The 18,224-nt window shown below is 43.5% G+C and overlaps 1 protein-coding gene across 2 annotated transcripts in view; it reads left to right on the forward strand.

Moving 5' to 3' along the window:
• LOC124112511 (maestro heat-like repeat-containing protein family member 1) overlaps positions 1–18,224 on the forward strand; it is a 59,381-nt gene that overhangs the window by 37,459 nt on the left and 3,698 nt on the right. Inside the window, exons 25-39 of one of the 2 annotated variants that reach the window (XM_048397551.1) lie at positions 248–383; positions 1,542–1,654; positions 2,218–2,370; positions 3,001–3,155; positions 5,520–5,685; positions 6,495–6,629; positions 9,133–9,209; positions 9,502–9,639; positions 12,119–12,239; positions 13,077–13,223; positions 14,360–14,548; positions 14,930–15,085; positions 15,686–15,820; positions 16,435–16,537; positions 17,612–17,677. In XM_048397551.1, coding sequence (XP_048253508.1) covers positions 248–383; positions 1,542–1,654; positions 2,218–2,370; positions 3,001–3,155; positions 5,520–5,685; positions 6,495–6,629; positions 9,133–9,209; positions 9,502–9,639; positions 12,119–12,239; positions 13,077–13,223; positions 14,360–14,548; positions 14,930–15,085; positions 15,686–15,820; positions 16,435–16,537; positions 17,612–17,677 — 1,990 coding nt within the window. The remainder of the gene's footprint in view (positions 1–247; positions 384–1,541; positions 1,655–2,217; positions 2,371–3,000; positions 3,156–5,519; positions 5,686–6,494; positions 6,630–9,132; positions 9,210–9,501; positions 9,640–12,118; positions 12,240–13,076; positions 13,224–14,359; positions 14,549–14,929; positions 15,086–15,685; positions 15,821–16,434; positions 16,538–17,611; positions 17,678–18,224) is intronic. The other variant, XM_048397552.1, reaches the window with a different exon arrangement.

Raw genomic sequence — 18,224 nt, forward strand, 5'->3', positions numbered from 1 at the left:
TGTGGGAAGGGTTTGTCATGGATGTGGGGAGTGGTTGTCCCGGATGTGGGGAGGGGGTGTCGTGGATGTGATGAGCTTGTCATGTATGTGGAGAGGGGTTGTCATTAATGTGATGAAGTTGTCATGGTTATTGGAATAGGTTGTCATGGCGATGGGGCGGGATATTCAAGGCAGGGACAGTCAAAATTTATTGTAGATACAAACCATTCTAGCAGTATCATTTGATGCGTCCATCATGTCCTTTCAGTCTGAAGAAACGTTCAGCAGTGAGGGAGTATTTCTGGCCAGGATGGTTCCTCGATGTACAGACCCCAGCATCAACATCCGACTCCACGCTATTGACTGTGTGCAGCTCACTCTCAAGATTGGACTCCGATATGAAGGTATGCTACACTCACAACTGTCACTGCTTCATAAAGATTGAAGTTTAACTACAACATCACACAGTTTTTTTGTTTAAATATATTTTTCTATCAGGTTTGAACATTGACAAGTTTGGGATTAAGTTTTGAATCACATGCCTTCAAGGATCAGATGTGATATCCATGGATTTCTTTATTATGTATTTCACATTTCATCTGTAATATCTCACGTCCGTCATAAGAGTTATATGTGTCACTTGCAGGGTGGGGTTTGAAGGTCTCCTTCAACAAGGGATCTTAGCGCTAAGATGACCATAGATACCATACTGGCAACAATCATCATGCTAAGATTGCTTTGTGTAGTCAAGTATTTTATGAGCTGAATTGTCTTCAACTTGTAAATCCTGTACAACACGTTTTAGTTGGTTGGTTTGTTGTTTAACGCCGCACTCAGCAATATTCCAGCTATATGACGGCGGTCTGTAAATAATCAAGTCTGGACCAGACAGTCCAGTGATTAATATCATGAGCATCGATCCACGCAATTGGGATCGATGACATGCATCAACCAAGTCAGCGAGCCTGACCACCCGATCCCGTTAGTCGCCATTTACGACAAGCATAGTTGCCTTTTATGGCAAGCATGGGTTGCTGAAGATCTATTCTACCCTGGATCTTTAGGGTCACGACACGTTTTACAAATATATCACTGTTCTCGAGTCCATTGGTGAAATACATTTGTGTGACATTTAAATCCGACCTTCAATATGATAACGCAAAGAGTGAAGAGGGTCACATGTCATGTGACAAGCATGTGATGGCACATCAAGCATTATGACTTTCATGATGTCCGTGCTGACTGGCCAGTTAACTTGTACAGTAAACTATGGTTGTAATGAACCCCAAGGGACCACTAAAATTAGTTTGTTATAACTGTAGTTTGTTATAAGCACATTTGCAGCATACAAACAGCAAATGGACGGGACCAAAAAACTGTTTGTTATATCTGTCAGTTTGTTATGACTGTGTTCGTTGTTATAAACGTAGTTTACTGTATTTGTTTTGACATGCCACGACTGGCCACTGTGATCGTGCCATTTATGACATCATGGTCTTTGGGATCATATGAAGGATAATTCATGTGTTCAGAAGTATTCAGATTATCATATTGTTGCCAAGGTAACCATGCAGATCACAAGGACCAGATGGTGGAAGCTCTTGGCACTCTGAAGGAGAGGCTGAAGAAGGGAGACCCCAACATCCTCTTCAGTGTCATCAACGACCTGTCAAAGGTGAGCAGGAAGAGACATACTTTGGGAATAACTTGGCCACTTGGCCGACAAACTGAGGAATCGTATCTCAGTGGGCTAGCATTATAAATCGGCATCAGTCTTGACTAGTACAAGCAGCCACACCCACATGTGCACGCACATTGCTAATTCAGCGCAATATTGAATGCAATGTCAAACCCCATTTCACCTCACCTTGTTAAGCTGAAATTCAATATTGTTCAAAGTGGCATTAAATTCAACACACCCACTTCTTGTCAACAGAGGCACTTGTATGGTGGGTGGTGACAGGAGCTTGTTCAGAAAAGTGCAACTACGACCTCAAGTCTAGGTTATGACATGACAGTCATACAGCCGAGATTTCGTTGTGGAACATGGCCTTGTGTAAATGTGACATCATACCATGACGGCATGGATTACTGTTTGTGCAGTAGGAATTGCATCAGGTCCAGGCTGTTGAAATTGCTGAATTGTTGCTGACATTCACCGATCATTCAGACATTGTTATCAGAGGGTATCCATGAGACCTTGTTTGAATTGTTTGCGAACCAATTTATATTTTCCAGGTGGTGTCCAAGAAGCTCCATGCTGACCACCTCCAGCCATTCATGGAAGTCCTCCAGGAGGGTCTCCTGGATCCCCAGTCTCACAGCTCGTCCGGGGCGTGCGTCGTCCTCAATGGTCTGATGAAGACCCGGGGAGGAGAGCTGCATAAAGAGGTGAGGGTGTAGAGGAGGGTGCTGTAGTCTCACAGCTCGTCCAGGGCGTGCGTGGTCCTCAATGGTCTGATGAAGACCCGGGGAGGAGAGCTGCATAAAGAGGTGAGGGTGTAGAGGAGGGGTGCTGTAGTCTCACAGCTCGTCCGGGGTGTGCGTGGTCCTCAATGGTCTGATGAAGACTCGGGGAGGGGATCTGCATAAAGAGGTGAGGGTGTAGAGGAGGGGTAGTCTCACAGCTCTTCGGGAGCAAAACAAACAAGGATTGCCACGCTGGATCGGTCAGTCTATACTAGGATCGATCCTTGGATATTTTGATGAAGAATTGGAGGTGTACATGATTTTCCAAGATTCATTATATCCTGTGAAGGTATTATGGTTAAGCAAAACTGAATGAAAAAGAAATCTTAACACTATCTATAGAATTTGTTTATGTAAGATTTCAAAACTTAATCTTCCAGCTGTGCCAACAATTGATCAAGGGCCATGTGTCTGAGACACTAAGAAACATGAGATTGTTTATGTACAAAACCATATAACATGTTGATTCAATAAGTTTTCTCCATCTATAATATGTGTGAGATTTAGGTGCACAGTGCCTAGATGATTCAATACAGTGAGTCTTTTTTCCAGGTGGGCAAGATCCTCGACAATCTGTACGACAAGCTGCGGCTCATTCAGTGTCCACAAACTCGAACAGGCACACTCCGAACAATCCGAACAATGGCCGCTCACCACCTCATCCCAGTCGTCACAACCCTCCTGGGATACCCACTGCCTTATGATGAGTAAGTTGAGTTCTGTGTAGGGAGATACCCACTGCCTTATGATGAGTAAGTTGAGTTTTGTGTAGGGAGATAGCCACTGCCTTATGATGAGTAAGTTGAGTTTTTTTGGGGAGATACCCATTGCCTTATGATGAGTAAGTTGAGTACTGTGTAGGGAGATCCACACTGCCTTACGATAAGTAAGTTGAGTTTTGTGTAGGGAGATAGCCACTGCCTTATGATGAGTAAGTTGAGTTTTTTTGGGGAGATACCCATTGCCTTATGATGAGTAAGTTGAGTTCTGTGTTGGGAGATCCACACTGCCTTACGATAAGTAAGTTGAGTTTTGTGTGGGGAGATAGCCACTGCCTTACGATGAGTAAGTTGAGTACTGTGTAGGGATATCCACACTGCCTTACGATGAGTAAGTTGAGTTTTGTTTTGGGAGATACCCACTACCTGATAATGAGTAAGTTGAGTTCTGTGTTGGGAGATCCACACTTGCCTTACGATAAGTAAGTTGAATTCTGTGTATGGAGATAGCCACTGCCTTATGATGAGTAAGTTGAGTTCTGTGTAGGGAGATACCCACTACCTTACGATGAGTAAGTTGAGTTCTGTGTAGGGAGATCCACACTGCCTTATGATGAGTAAGTTGAGTTCTGTGTGGGGAGATACCCACTGCCTTATGATGAGTAAGTTGAATTCTGTGTGGGGAGATAGCCACTGCCTTACGATGAGTAAGTTGAGTTTTGTGTAGGGACATAGCCATTGCCTTATGATGAGTAAGTTGAGTTTTGTGTGGGGAGATAGCCACTGCCTTACGATGAGTAAGTTGAGTTTTGTGTGGGGACATAGCCATTGCCTTATGATGAGTAAGTTGAGTTTTGTGTAGGGAGATAGCCACTGCCTTACGATGAGTAAGTTGAGTTCTGTGTAGGGAGATCCACACTGCCTTACGATGAGTAAGTTGAGTTTTGTGTAGGGAGATAGCCATTGCCTTATGATGAGTAAGTTGAGTTTTGTGTAGGGAGAAATCCACTGCCTTACGATGAGTAAGTTGAGTTCTGTGTAGGGAGATCCACACTGCCTTACGATAAGTAAGTTGAATTCTGTGTAGGGAGATACCCACTACCTTACAATGAGTAGGTTGAGTTCTGTGTTGGGAGATCCACACTGCCTTACGATAAGTAAGTTGAATTCTGTGTAGGGAGATAGCCACTGCCTTATGATGAGTAAGTTGGGTTCAATATAGGGAAATACTCATTGCCTTATGATGAGCAAGTGTAGCTGTATTTTGAGGGGAGATCTACACTGCCTTACGATGAGTAAGTTGAGTTCTGTGTGGGGAGATACCCGCTGCCTTATGATGAGTAAGTTGAATTCTGTGTGGGGAGATAGCCACTGCCTTACGATGAGTAAGTTGAGTTCTGTGTAGGGAGATAGCCACTGCCTTATGATGAGTAAGTTGAGTTTTGTTTGGGGAGATACCCATTGCCTTATGATGAGTAAGTTGAGTTCTGTGTGGGGAGATACCCACTACCTTATGATGAGTAAGTTGAGTTCTGTGTTGGGAGATCCACACTGCCTTACGATAAGTAAGTTGAGTTCTGTGTAGGGAGATCCACACTGCCTTACGATAAGTAAGTTGAATTCTGTGTAGGGAGATACCCACTACCTTACGATGAGTAGGTTGAGTTCTGTGTGGGGAGATACCCACTACTTTACGATGAGTAAGTTGAGTTTTGTGTAGGGAGATAGCCACTGCCTTATGATGAGTAAGTTGAGTTTTGTGGACCAATCAGCTTCCATCATTTGCATTTGTTTCAAACAATATGGCGGCGCCCGGTCATGACGATCTGATCGATAATCAAGATCGATCTATATTGTGATAAAACAGGTCTTGCATCGCGAAGTGCATCAAATCACACGAGCACCTTGATTAAAAACATGAAAAGGTTTGGAAAATATCTTTTGACAACGCGTTGGCAGTGCACGTGCTTTGGACATCCTGCAATCGACCGAAATCTGCACGACAGTTTATGAACCAGTTTTCAATTTTGTTGGGCGAATTTTGATTGGACTATGCATAGACTCGTTAGTCCAGCCAAAATGTAACTCCATAATGCCAGCCTAGTTTGGAAAGGGTGGAAACTGGACTTTTATAGCCAGTTAACTCTCTTGCCTCGGGAAGATGACGATAAGCAAGTTGAGCTGTATTTTGGGGGGGGATACTCATTGTGTAAGGATGAGTTAAGGGGGGACTGCACACTGCTGAGGACTTTAAGCAGCCTGCATGCTGGTATGTTTGTGCAATTCTCTCAACTTTATGATGAGTATGTCTACCATATTTTAACTCGACTACTGCGCTGTTTCGACTTGCAGACACATAGTTGAGGTGTGGCACATCATTGCCCAGGAGTCGCAGTTGACGGCCAGCATGATTGACCACTTCCTGGAGCTGCTGCAGAAGAGTCTTCCTTACGAGGAGAAACCCGACCCGCGGGACAAGAGCCATCTGCTCAAGACTGCAACAGTTACCCCCCTTGCTGTCAGTATAGTCAGACATATATTTACAATTAGAAAGTGTAGAACGGTTGTTTGAATTGAAGTAATTACTAAATGTTATTGTCTTTCGATTCAAAGATATTTAAATATTTTAGTTCTGATTCTGAATTAATGAATGATCCCGATGATTCAAGTATTAACCTTCACCTGTCAGTACCTCCCATCTTTCTTTAATCATTGTGTGTCGGTTCAGGTTAAACAAAAAGAGTAAACACTGATCGGCAAGGGTTGGCCATTAATGTTTAAACAGTGTTCGAAATACCTGCCTGCCCGACCGTCTGAGACGGGTTGATTTCAACTCAGGCTGCCAGATTTTCAAATCCCCCTGCCCGACGGTCGGGTTATATTTCATATGTGAAAATATTCAAAATATTTCCCGATGATAAGCATTAATTCACATGTAAAGATGAATGATAAAATGTAACCAAAAAGAAACCCCGTTAGCTTATCCTGAGAAACATATGATTATAGTGGGCAGGCAGGTTTTGGTCAGGGCTGGCAAGTATTTCAGCTAGCCAGTCCTGTGGTCTGGCTGAAATTTTTGGGAGTTTCATACCCTGGTTTAAAATATATTCCATCTTCCAAGGCGAGACTGATGTTTTCTTGTTTTACACCATTTCTTGATCCATTCCTTAAAGGCAGGAAGTAAAATTAGGTATGTGTTGTCAGGGCTGATTTTGGGTTGTTACAAAACAACATTCAATCAAACACATGTTTTGTATAATAGAAGGAAATAAATTGGTCAGGGCTAAAGTGGATATATAACCCAATGTCGTCATGGGTTTGTTGCAGGTTACATATGCACTGAAGGAGATATTCGTGGTGGAGGAGTCTGAAGAACAAGTGTTGAAGAACTTCCATAGACTGTTTGCAGCGCTCATGGTGAGAGTTGGCTCTGCTGTCGGAGTCGGACCACCCAAAGCTCAGGTGAGTGGAGTGAGGGAGTGAGTGAGTGAGTGAGTGCTCTGGCATGGTAGGACTTGGACAGTGAGAGTGAGTTGGGTTTACTGCCTCTTTGAACAGTATTTCAGCTTAAAGAGGGGGCGGTCGGGTAGCCTAGTGGTTAAAGCGTTCGCTCATCACGCCGAAGACCCGGGTTCGATTCCCGACATGAGTACAATGTGTGAAGCCCATTTCTGGTGTCCCCCGCCGTGATATTGCTGGAATAATGCTAAAAGCGGCGTAAAATCAAACTCACTCACTCACTCAGCTTAAAGAGGGAGGAAAGCCCAGAGTGGTGCAAGTTTTAGGTGCTTACCAGTTTTATGAAACCCATGACCATTGACAGGTGCTGACTTTTTACTTCCTGGGAGGAGTACCATTTGTGACCAGGGACAATTGTTATGTCATTGTGCACTCCCTGAATGTTTTCTGGGTATACCGAGACAGGTGCCCTGGGCTGTAAGCTTGTCATATGACTACAATAGGGTTTCATAGGTTGTACAAGTTGTACAAGTTGATGTTTGCCACATTTTCATATTTGGATATGAAGATTTAAGGAAAGTATTGTGAAGTGTTTTGTGATTTAATTGCTTCTTTTTGACTGCAGTCTTCTTGAATTTGATTGTGTTCTAGTTCTTGTATTTTTAACTTATCCTGCATTACATATTGCGCATTGCTGAAGTCCTAACTGGAAATGAATGACGATCTATCATCGTCTTAAGTAACTCTTTTGCCCAACATGACCTCAATGACCCTAGTGACATCTGGTTTCGGAAGACACGCCCCCTATATGTCTGGCGCCTTACCTACGGAGCCAGCAGGATTGGACCTTGATCACTTTGCCAATACCTTGACTGTTGGCTCATCCCATTGAACGCTTCAGACAGCATCAAAATTTCAAAGCATCCCATCACGTGTTTGTCGACGCCTCACTCCAGGGATGGTGGGCCCACTACTTGGACCAGAACAAAGCAGTGACACATCAACAACTTGGAACTGGAGACCGTCACCCTGGCAGTACAGTATTGGGCTCATCAACTGACCGACACCAAGCTGCTGATACCCACGGACAACACAACGGTTGTCTGGTTCATCAACAAGCAGTGATCAACCCACACAAGCTCTCTTTTGAACCAGTCGTTCCTCTTTTACTATCTCATAGACTGGATTCCATTGGGCGAGACACATCCCCTGATGGAGAAATGGCCTCGCTAATGCACTATGAAGGCCGGACTGCCCATCCCCCACAGACTGGAAACTGTGCCAGCAGTTAGGGCAGCCAAACACTGAGCTGTTTACCTGAAGACACAACACACAGTTGCCGACATTTATGTCTCCTTTGACAGACACACAGGCCTGGACCGTCGATGCCCTAGCCTAAGAACAGGAAAGCCTCAGCACCATGCATTTCCCCCACCAGTGCTTCTGCCCTGGGTGATCCAAATGATCAACTCAACAACCATCCTGTCCTTGAACCTTTTGGCGCTGCATTGGCCGGCAAGAACCTGTTTCCCCGACCTATTACACGTTGCCGGGCAACCGGCTCTAAAACTCCCAGAGTGGTCCAATCTACTGCAGGACATTCACATCCACTGCCTCCATCTGTCCCCAGTGCAGGTTTGCTCACTTCAAGCCTGGGTCACATGCAGAAGGCGCTCACCTCCAAGAGTTACTCAAGGAGAGCAGCCCAAGCCGTAGCCCAGGCTCATAGACCATCCAACAGGCTACTGTATGATGATAAATGAGCATCCTTTAAGATTTTATGTCGGCAACAAGGCGTTACTCCCAGATGTGTCTTACAGATGCAACAGCAAAATCCATGGCAGATTATTTACTCTATCTGAGAACGAAGAAACACCTAAAGGGTGGTACTACAGTTACTTACCTGTCCATGATAGATACTATATGTGCTGACACTCAATACCGGAAGCTATGGTTGGAGAACCAGAAGTTCCGATTTAAACCTAGTCCTCCAGCACCTCCGACAACACCCCAATGAACCACTCAACAGGGACTCTTTTCAGCAGAAGAGTGTCTTCCTATTACCTCTAGCTACGGGTTAGGGAGCTCCATGTACTCGAGTCCAGTAGGAAAAACTTTCCAGAGGGTTTGTCCATCTTGGCCTCTGCTGGGATTTTATAGCCAAATTGGAGTATGCCAGGGCCAAGAATGTATACTTTATATACTTATCCTACATTACTCAAGGTCCCTCTTGTGACTGATGTCTTCCTCCCCACTGTACCATCAGCCCTGAGGGACGTTCAAAGACAACAATGACATATAGGGGGCGTTTCTTCCGACACCAGATGTCATGAGGGTTATGGAGGTCATGTTGGGCGAAAGAACTACTGAAGACGCTTACAGATCGTCATTCATTTCCAGTTAGGACTTCGGAAGTAAGAGCAATGTGCAATATGTAATGCAGGATAAGTATATAAAATAAACATAATACTCCGATTATGGAATTTTTTTCATCTTTCTGTAACAGGTTGAAAGAGAGGAGCCAAAAACAAAGGACAAGAAAAAAGCTCCAAAGGTTGAACAGAAACTCATCAACCCAAGTCAGTAAGGAAACAGTTCAATTTTTCTTCTTTCAGAAAATGTATGATAGAATGTACGGGTTCTCGGATGATGTGAAGAACTGCGTCCCTTAGGCATACCAGAGACCTATAATCAAACCTGGTTCAAATCCAAGATTGATTATGTTTTGTAAGCACCATACTATATGTCATTAATGAAACAGTAACAAATGCCGAGGAGGTGGGAAAAGAAAAGACTCTTTCATTTTATTGGTATTTTGTTCCACATCTGTAACCTTCATGAATCTAGTAATTAAAATGACCTTGTTACTCTTTAGAGCAGTGATAGAGGCCTTCCAGAAGTTCCTCCAGAGAGCAAAGAGCTTCGACATGTGTGAGACCCTAGAGAAAGAAATGGTATGGATCAACATGGAGGATGAGATGCTGTACCCAGAGGCCATCACCGCTCTAGCCAGGTAGTGAGATCAGTGTCCTTCAGGGGAGATCCAGAGCTGAATAGGGGACTAGTGACCATCATCATTCTAGCCAGGCAGTGAGATCATTGTCCTTCAGGGAAGAGCCAGGGCTGAATAGGGGACTCTAGTGGCTGTCACCACTCTAGCCAGGTAGTGAGATGATTGTCCTTCAGGGAGATCCAGAGCTGAATAGGGGACTAGTGACCATCATCATTCTAGCCAGGTAGTGAGATCATTGTCCTTCAGGGAAGAGCCAGGGCTGAATAGGGGACTCTAGTGGCTGTCACCACTCTAGCCAGGTACTGAGATCATTGTCCTTTAGGGGAGATCCAGGGCTGAATAGGGGACTAGTGACCATCATCATTCTAGCCAGGCAGTGAGATCATTGTCCTTCAGGGAAGAGCCAGGGCTGAATAGGGGACTCTAGTGGCTGTCACCACTCTAGCCAGGTAGTGAGATGATTGTCCTTCAGGGAGATCCAGAGCTGAATAGGGGACTAGTGACCATCACCACTCTAGCCAGGTACTGAGATCATTGTTCTTCAGGGAAGAGCCAGGGCTGAATAGGGGACTCTAGTGGCTGTCACCACTCTAGCCAGGTACTGAGATCATTGTCCTTCAGGGGAGATCCAGGGCTGAATAGGGGACTAGTGACCATCATCATTCTAGCCAGGTACTGAGATCATTGTCCTTCAGGGGAGATCCAGGGCTGAATAGGGGACTCTAGGGGCTGTCACCGTTCTAGCCAGGTACTGAGATCATTGTCCTTCAGGGGAGATCCAGGGCTGAATAGGGGACTAGTGACCATCATCATTCTAGCCAGGCAGTGAGATCATTGTCCTTCAGGGAAGAGCCAGGGCTGAATAGGGGACTCTAGTGGCTGTCACCACTCTAGCCAGGTAGTGAGATGATTGTCCTTCAGGGAGATCCAGAGCTGAATAGGGGACTAGTGACCATCATCATTCTAGCCAGGTAGTGAGATCATTGTCCTTCAGGGAAGAGCCAGGGCTGAATAGGGGACTCTAGTGGCTGTCACCACTCTAGCCAGGTACTGAGATCATTGTCCTTTAGGGGAGATCCAGGGCTGAATAGGGGACTAGTGACCATCATCATTCTAGCCAGGCAGTGAGATCATTGTCCTTCAGGGAAGAGCCAGGGCTGAATAGGGGACTCTAGTGGCTGTCACCACTCTAGCCAGGTAGTGAGATGATTGTCCTTCAGGGAGATCCAGAGCTGAATAGGGGACTAGTGACCATCACCACTCTAGCCAGGTACTGAGATCATTGTTCTTCAGGGAAGAGCCAGGGCTGAATAGGGGACTCTAGTGGCTGTCACCACTCTAGCCAGGTACTGAGATCATTGTCCTTCAGGGGAGATCCAGGGCTGAATAGGGGACTAGTGACCATCATCATTCTAGCCAGGTACTGAGATCATTGTCCTTCAGGGGAGATCCAGGGCTGAATAGGGGACTCTAGGGGCTGTCACCGTTCTAGCCAGGTACTGAGATCATTGTCCTTCAGGGGAGATCCAGGGCTGAATAGGGGACTAGTGACCATCATCATTCTAGCCAGGTACTGAGATCATTGTCCTTCAGGGAAGAGCCAGGGCTGAATAGGAGACTCTAGGGGCTGTCACCGCTCTAGCCAGGTACTGAGATCAGTGTCCTTCAGGGAAGAGCCAGGGCTGAATAGGGGACTCTAGGGGCTGTCACCACTCTAGCCAGGTACTGAGATCATTGTTCTTCAGGGAAGAGCCAGGGCTGAATAGGAGACTCTAGGGTCTGTCACCGCTCTAGCCAGGTAGTGAGATCATTGTCCTTCAGGGGAGATCCAGGGCTGAATAGGGGACTCTAGGGGCTGTCACCACTCTAGCCAGGTAGTGAGATCATTGTCCTTCAGGGGAGATCCAGGATATGATAATGAGCAAGGGTATAGAATTATAATTGATCCTTTTGACTTACGTCTGTTATGAGTGACACATTGATAAGAATTCACGACCTTTTCTCAAAAGAAAAATGATGATACTAGAAGCCCAGTTGCAGTAAACATTCGCAGAGGTCTTGTTACACGAAGTCTGCACTTCCACTTAAGAATTGACTTTAATATTTTTTTCATTTTTGAAATTATTAACATAGAAACCGGTATGCATTCTGTGTTAAATCAGCTTAGTCTATTCTTTTAAATATATACTTCAACAATAATATCTTCGCAGACTGCTGACTGAAGCATCAACACACAAAAACCTGTAGACAACAATACGAAGTCAGTGACATCGTTCAGCACAATAATACAACACAAGCCCCGCCCTTTCTATTTTCAACCAATCAAGAAACAGTATTCCGTTTTTGAGTGTGGCCTATTTTGTTAGGGGTGGGGTGTTTTATGGAAACATTAACGCAAAAACAAATTGCTTGGTGAACCAATGAAATGCCACGGAATCACTTGCAATTCATTCATTGATTCATGTAATTGTGTTGTCAGAATTTTGGTAACCAGCACAGCAGAATGTGCCTACACATCCAAGATTGTGGCCAATCTCACGTCAGTCCTATCCAGTCTTTTCGATCCACAGAGGGTCGTAGTAGCTGCTTTCTTTGCCGAGGTAAGATAGTCTTTAGGAGGTAACCAGTACATATTTGTGCAGGGGTCCGGAAAATTTAAAATCCCAATCGGACATTTGCATTTAGGCCACGCCCCCTTCAAATAGCGTATTTTAGTACGACTTTTCACACACATTACAAGTTTACGTATTCATAATATGATGAATTATGAATTGTTTCAATTTAAATTGTTTAATTCACTGGACAATTAATAACAAATAATATCATTTTAGATTTACATGGAAAACATACGTTTGTTTCTGTTATAATAACGATCTGTTAACGTAGTGAACGGTCTAATTAATAAATAATTTGTGTATTGCTTTATGTCCATGGAGACACATGCTGAGGATCTGGGCCTGAGCAATAACAAGTTCCTTTCTGAGTTTTAGAATGAGTTATGCTTTTGTAGCATGTTTATATAACATGTATTAAATCTACAGACAACATGTACATTGATATTCAAACCTTTTCCCTTTGGCTACAAACTTTGGGACCCTAAGCCAACGAAGGTGGTCAGAATTTGTGCAGTTGGCTTACCGTGGAAATAACATTTCAACTTATAGGACATTGTGTTCAGTGTTGGTAGGCAATGATTTGACACTCGTTTAAGCAGATTGTCATTCTTGTATATGTATTTGTCAATGTGTCACTTGTGGTTTCGATTAAGGACTCTGAAATTGTTCAGGAGCTATCAGTTTCTAAACAGCTGTGGGTTCATCCTCAAAATTGCTAAAAGTTTATCTCTTACTCATTCCTTGGTTAAGAAACAGTCAGCTGAAAGACAATCGTCAAGTCTTTTTATTTAGTTTCTACCTTTCTCTGTCTCCGTGTTTCAGTTGATCAACCAGAAGTGTGCTGGAGACGACACAATGGTGGAGCTGATCATGAACAGCCTGCTGGGCCGCCTCGTCGACTCCTCGCACGTCGTCAGAATGCTGTGTATACGAGGACTCAGCAATGTGGCCAGTGTGGGCAAGGACCAGGTTAGACCATGTCTCATTACCTTCCTTAGCTCACGCAAAGTTAAGTCAGTAATATCATGTAAACTTCTGAAGGATAAAGGGGGCACGGGTGGCCCAGTTGTCTAAGGCGCTGCGATTCGCTGTGCAGAGTTGCGTCCCTTGGGCATGCCAGAAACCTATGATTGTGGGTTCGAATCCCAGTTTGCCCCAATTATGTTTCTAGGTTGTCAGCACCAAACCTGTGATCGTGGGTTTCACCGAAGTGGTAAACGTCTGAGACCTGCATCACTTCGGGCTTTCCTCCCACATTAAGCTGACACGCCGGGATATAACTGGAATACTGTTAAAAGCGGCGTTGAAATTAACTCAATCACTCACTTTGCCATCACAATGGTACCGAAACTGGAGCAGTCTCCATTTTATGACAATAACATGTCAGTAAAGTATCAAATAACCATGAACAACCAAACAAACAAAATACAACACCCCCCACCCACCTCACATTGAAACATTGTTCCAATGTTATAAAATGTGTCCTGGGTACCGTTGAGTGATCTTAGATCTAAGGTGATCGGAACTCCCATACCTTAACTCAGACTTACGACAGAGTAGCGCTAAGGTTGTTTTGTACAATGGCCGCCTCAGCTTTTTGTGCATTTGTAACACATTAGAGAAGGGGATGAAAATATACCTTTGTTGTTGTTTTTAAAACAAATCATGTAGGAAACAGTGACTGCTTCCAGTCTTCATGTACCTAGCTTCATTTGCTTTTGACAGTGAACTAACATACCCGGTAAGAAAACATAAACATGCTCACGTTAGTGGTCACTAGATTTTTATCCCCCCATAGAAAATGCTATTGCCAAGTTTACGTCAAGATGTTCCTGATAACAATGTAGCACCTAATTTGGAAACACATGAAGCTCAATGGTCTAAGATGTCCTAATGTGCTGTGCAGAGTTGTGTCCCTTAGCGTGACCAGGAACCAATGATAATTGATTATAATCTTTGATGCAGAATTATTAGGACCTAGTTTTAAACATCTACTAGCAGCCTGTCTTTGTCCTTTCCTTCTGCATTAAGCTTATGCCATATGATACAACAGAAATTCTGCTGACACTTAAATCTGCTTTTTCCCTTTGTTCTTTTTTCACCAGGTTCAGAAATACTCAACAACAATCCTGTCTGCCATGATGGCTGGGATGGATGATAAGGAAGACCCAAATGATGACATCACAATCGAAGCAATGAGTGGTTTGTCTCGCATCATGTCTGAGATTGACGAGAGTCACATCCGAGCCATTCTCATCAATGTTGCACTCAAAATTAGGCCTTGCTTTGAAAAGGTATGCTGTTTTGCATTTAAAATGTTTGGGGGCTTTATTCAAGTTGAGGCAATTTTCAGATGATTCTAAAAAATGTATTAGTTTTGAACTGGAACTTGGATTAAAGTGATATTCAAATGCCTTGGTGTCTGATCTGACACATGCAATACCAGTATTTCTTCATTTCTGTTGAACATGTTGGTTGTGTACATATATAATGAGAAATGTATATTGTCAGTTGACACAATCTCCGAGAAGGGGTAAAACTTTTGTTTAGACTTTCACTTTAGGAATTGAAAGGATAATATCAGTTATATAAGGAATCTCAAACTGCTTTGGATCATAATTACAACATTTGTTCTATTTGGAAAATAAGTTTTGTGACTCATGCTTCTGGTTTAGGAGAAGCCTGCAGTACGTGCACAGGCATTCATCTTGTTTGGCAATCTGTCCCGGTTCGGCGATGGTCCGTCACGAGCACCCTTTCTTGAACAAATACACAGTAACTTCATCAGTCTTCTCCTACATCTGAATGATCCAGAACCGGATGTGAAGAAGGTGAGACTCAGGGTGAATGAGTGAGTTAGTGAGGGAGGGAGCTGGAATAGATGCAGGTTTCAGACATTTCCCACTTTGGTGAAACCCACAAGCAGGGATATGGTGCTCACAAACCTAGAAATATAATCAGTGAGAACCGGGATTGGAACCCACAATCATTGGTTTTTTAAGTGTGCCCAAGGGATGCAACTCTTCACAGCCTATTGCAGCATGTTAAACGATTGGGCCACCCCTGCCCCGGATCCCGGTGAGGAAAGAGTCCCAGTACTCTATGCTTGTTGTAAAAGTCATCATGAATGGGTATCAGGGCTTCAGGCGCTGCGAGTAGTTTGATTATGTTGTATCAGTCAAAACGCCAATCACATTATTGCCTTGAGAAGCTATTACAAAAAACCCACAAGTGAGTGTGTGAGGTTTGGAGCTGCTTTTAACAATATTCCAGTTCCATCACAGTAGGGGAACACCAAAAAAACACTTTAACCGCAAGGCTACCCTTTCACCTTCTCTTATCGTATTCATATGTAATGGTTTGGACAATATGTATTGCGGCAACATATTACGATATCCCTTGTAAATTGTTTGTGCTTCCCTGTGTTCCAGGCTTGTAAGTATGCCCTGCGGATGCTGGGGCCACTGATAGGATCAGAGTCTGTCAACGACAAGTTTCAGAAACATCTTCTGGAGGAGGCAAACCTTTTCTATGGGGAATTCATGAACGACTTATCCAAACTTATTGTAAGTAGCACCATTTAAAGGTTTTCAAAGTTTGTTGCTTCTATTACCTTCTTTCAGTTTTACAAGCAAAACAATATCATAAAAAAAGAGTAGCATACAGGGGTCCGGAAACCGGTCTGTGCGCCGGACTTGTCCGACTGTGACTGCAAAATGTCTGATTTGAAATAGTGCCAACCGGACATTTTAAAATTTGCTAACAGACATTTTCGAAAAAAGTATTAGCTGGACATTACAACCCGAGACCGTATATCATTACAAAGGATACAAAATAAAGAGCTGCAATCAGACTGACATGTGTTTTTGTTGTTAATTAGTGTGTAAACTACTTGCAAGGGTGACTGGACGTTATCGGTCAACATCAAACATCAAAAAACAAATGCGAACAATAATTGTTCACCTGGAGGATCCTTGATTTTTAACAATTATTGTTGTCTTTCAAATGTCCTGTCAAAACCTTTCTTAAATATTTTGTTCTCTGATAATTGTGTACATGTCAAAATGGGAAGGTATAGGACTCTTTATGTTGTGTATGCATAAATGTACATGCATAAGTATTTTTATGATGTTGATTAAGGCATTGTTTTTAGCTATGATTTGTTGTTTCTGTTTTCTAGATTCAAGATTTTCCGGAAAAGATCAACTTCTATGTGATGGGCTGTGTCTCATTCTTCAAAAGCCACTGGGATGAAATCAAGAGCAATGCTGCAATGTTTGCAGGTATACACATTAAAAGACAGACTGACATTATATTATATGAGAGGCTTCTGCTACGTAGTTTTGGACTCCAGGCAGAATAGGGGTTCCTAGTACCCATTGCTTCTTACCCGTGAAGATGAGGGTAGGGAATAGGTCTTCAGCAACCCATGCTTGCTAATGGGATCAGGTGGCCAGACTCGCTGACTTGGTTGATGCATGACATCGTATCCCAATTGCAGAGATCAATGCTCATGATGTCAATCATTGGATTGTCTGGTCCAGACTGAATTATTTACAGACCGTTGTCATATAACTGGAATAGTGATGAGTGTGGTGTTAAACTACAACAAGCCCATTGCTTCTTGTAAAGGCGGGTTAGGAATGATCATGAGTTAAAACTCACACAAATGGTGTCAATTTCTGCTTGTGCCATCAACCATTAATTTGCCTGGCCCTAATTTTATTATTTACGGGCAGCAGTGATATGACTACAATATTGCTGATTGCATTGTAAAAAACATTCTCTCACTCATTTATAGGTGTGGATGTCTATTTTGCTCTGTGTGTAATTCTTCTCATTTGTCATTTCAGTGAACAGTAGTTATGCCACAGGCATTACTGTCACTCTGTAAATAAAGAGACTGAAAATGTGTCCCGGTGGACTAAATCACAATGTGCCATGGATATGACTCTCTATGCTTCCAGGATCCACTGGTCATGAGTACAAATCCTAGCACGCCAGAAACCTATGATTGTGGGTTCGAATCCCAGTTCTCCTCAATTATGTTTCTAGGTTTGTCAGCATCATACCTGTGCTTGTTGGTTTCACCAAAGTGGTAAACGTCGGAGACCTGCATCACTTTGGGCTTTCCTGCCACATTAAGCTGACACACCGTGATATAACTGGAATACTGTTAAAAGCGGTGTTAAACCCAACTCACTCACTCACTAGATGCATCCCGGTTATGATCTCTGGTCTGAGAGCACTGTTACCAGGTTCAGCTGTAATCGTCCATGCCCTGTGTCACGTTGTCCTAAACCCAACTCACCCATTGATTGATGTGTTGTTTATAATGGTTGTCATTTCCTCACCAGGGTTCCTGCTGGGTAATCTATCAAAAGAGAAGCAAGGAAACATTACAAAGGAACATGTGTGCTCAGGTATTGTCCCTCATACAGTCATAAGACCCATGAAGATTCAGGCTAGAATTGGTCTCTAGCAACCCATGCTTGTCATAAAAGGCGACTAATGGGATTGGGTGGACAGGCCTGCTGACTTGGTTGATGCATGGATAGATGCTCATGATATCAATCACTGGATTGTCTGGTCCAGATTCAATTATTTACAGAGTGCGATGTTAAACAACAGACAGAAAAAACACACTGTTGATAACTGTCAAAGTAGATAACATCAGTCCAGCAGGGTTAAAGACCTGCACATTACCTGCTATAACTTTCTTGACAGGTGCTTTATATCAAATGGGAAAAAACTTATCACATTTCTCTTGCACCCTTCTAAATTTCCTATGAACATTTCAGTGAAGTATTAGACTTTGCTGTATCACATCTGGGCCCTGTTCTACAAAGTGATCACAGCCCTATGATTGTTGTAAGTCTGTGTTAAAGCTTGGGAGTTATCTTCTAATCGCAAAAATGGCTTTGTGGAACAGCGCCCACAAGAAAAGTGTGGCCAAGTGTAACTCACAGG

Source organism: Haliotis rufescens, unplaced genomic scaffold, assembly GCF_023055435.1.
Source record: "Haliotis rufescens isolate VD_foot unplaced genomic scaffold, xgHalRufe1.0.p SCAF_17, whole genome shotgun sequence".
Taxonomy (NCBI): Eukaryota; Metazoa; Mollusca; class Gastropoda; order Lepetellida; family Haliotidae; genus Haliotis; species Haliotis rufescens.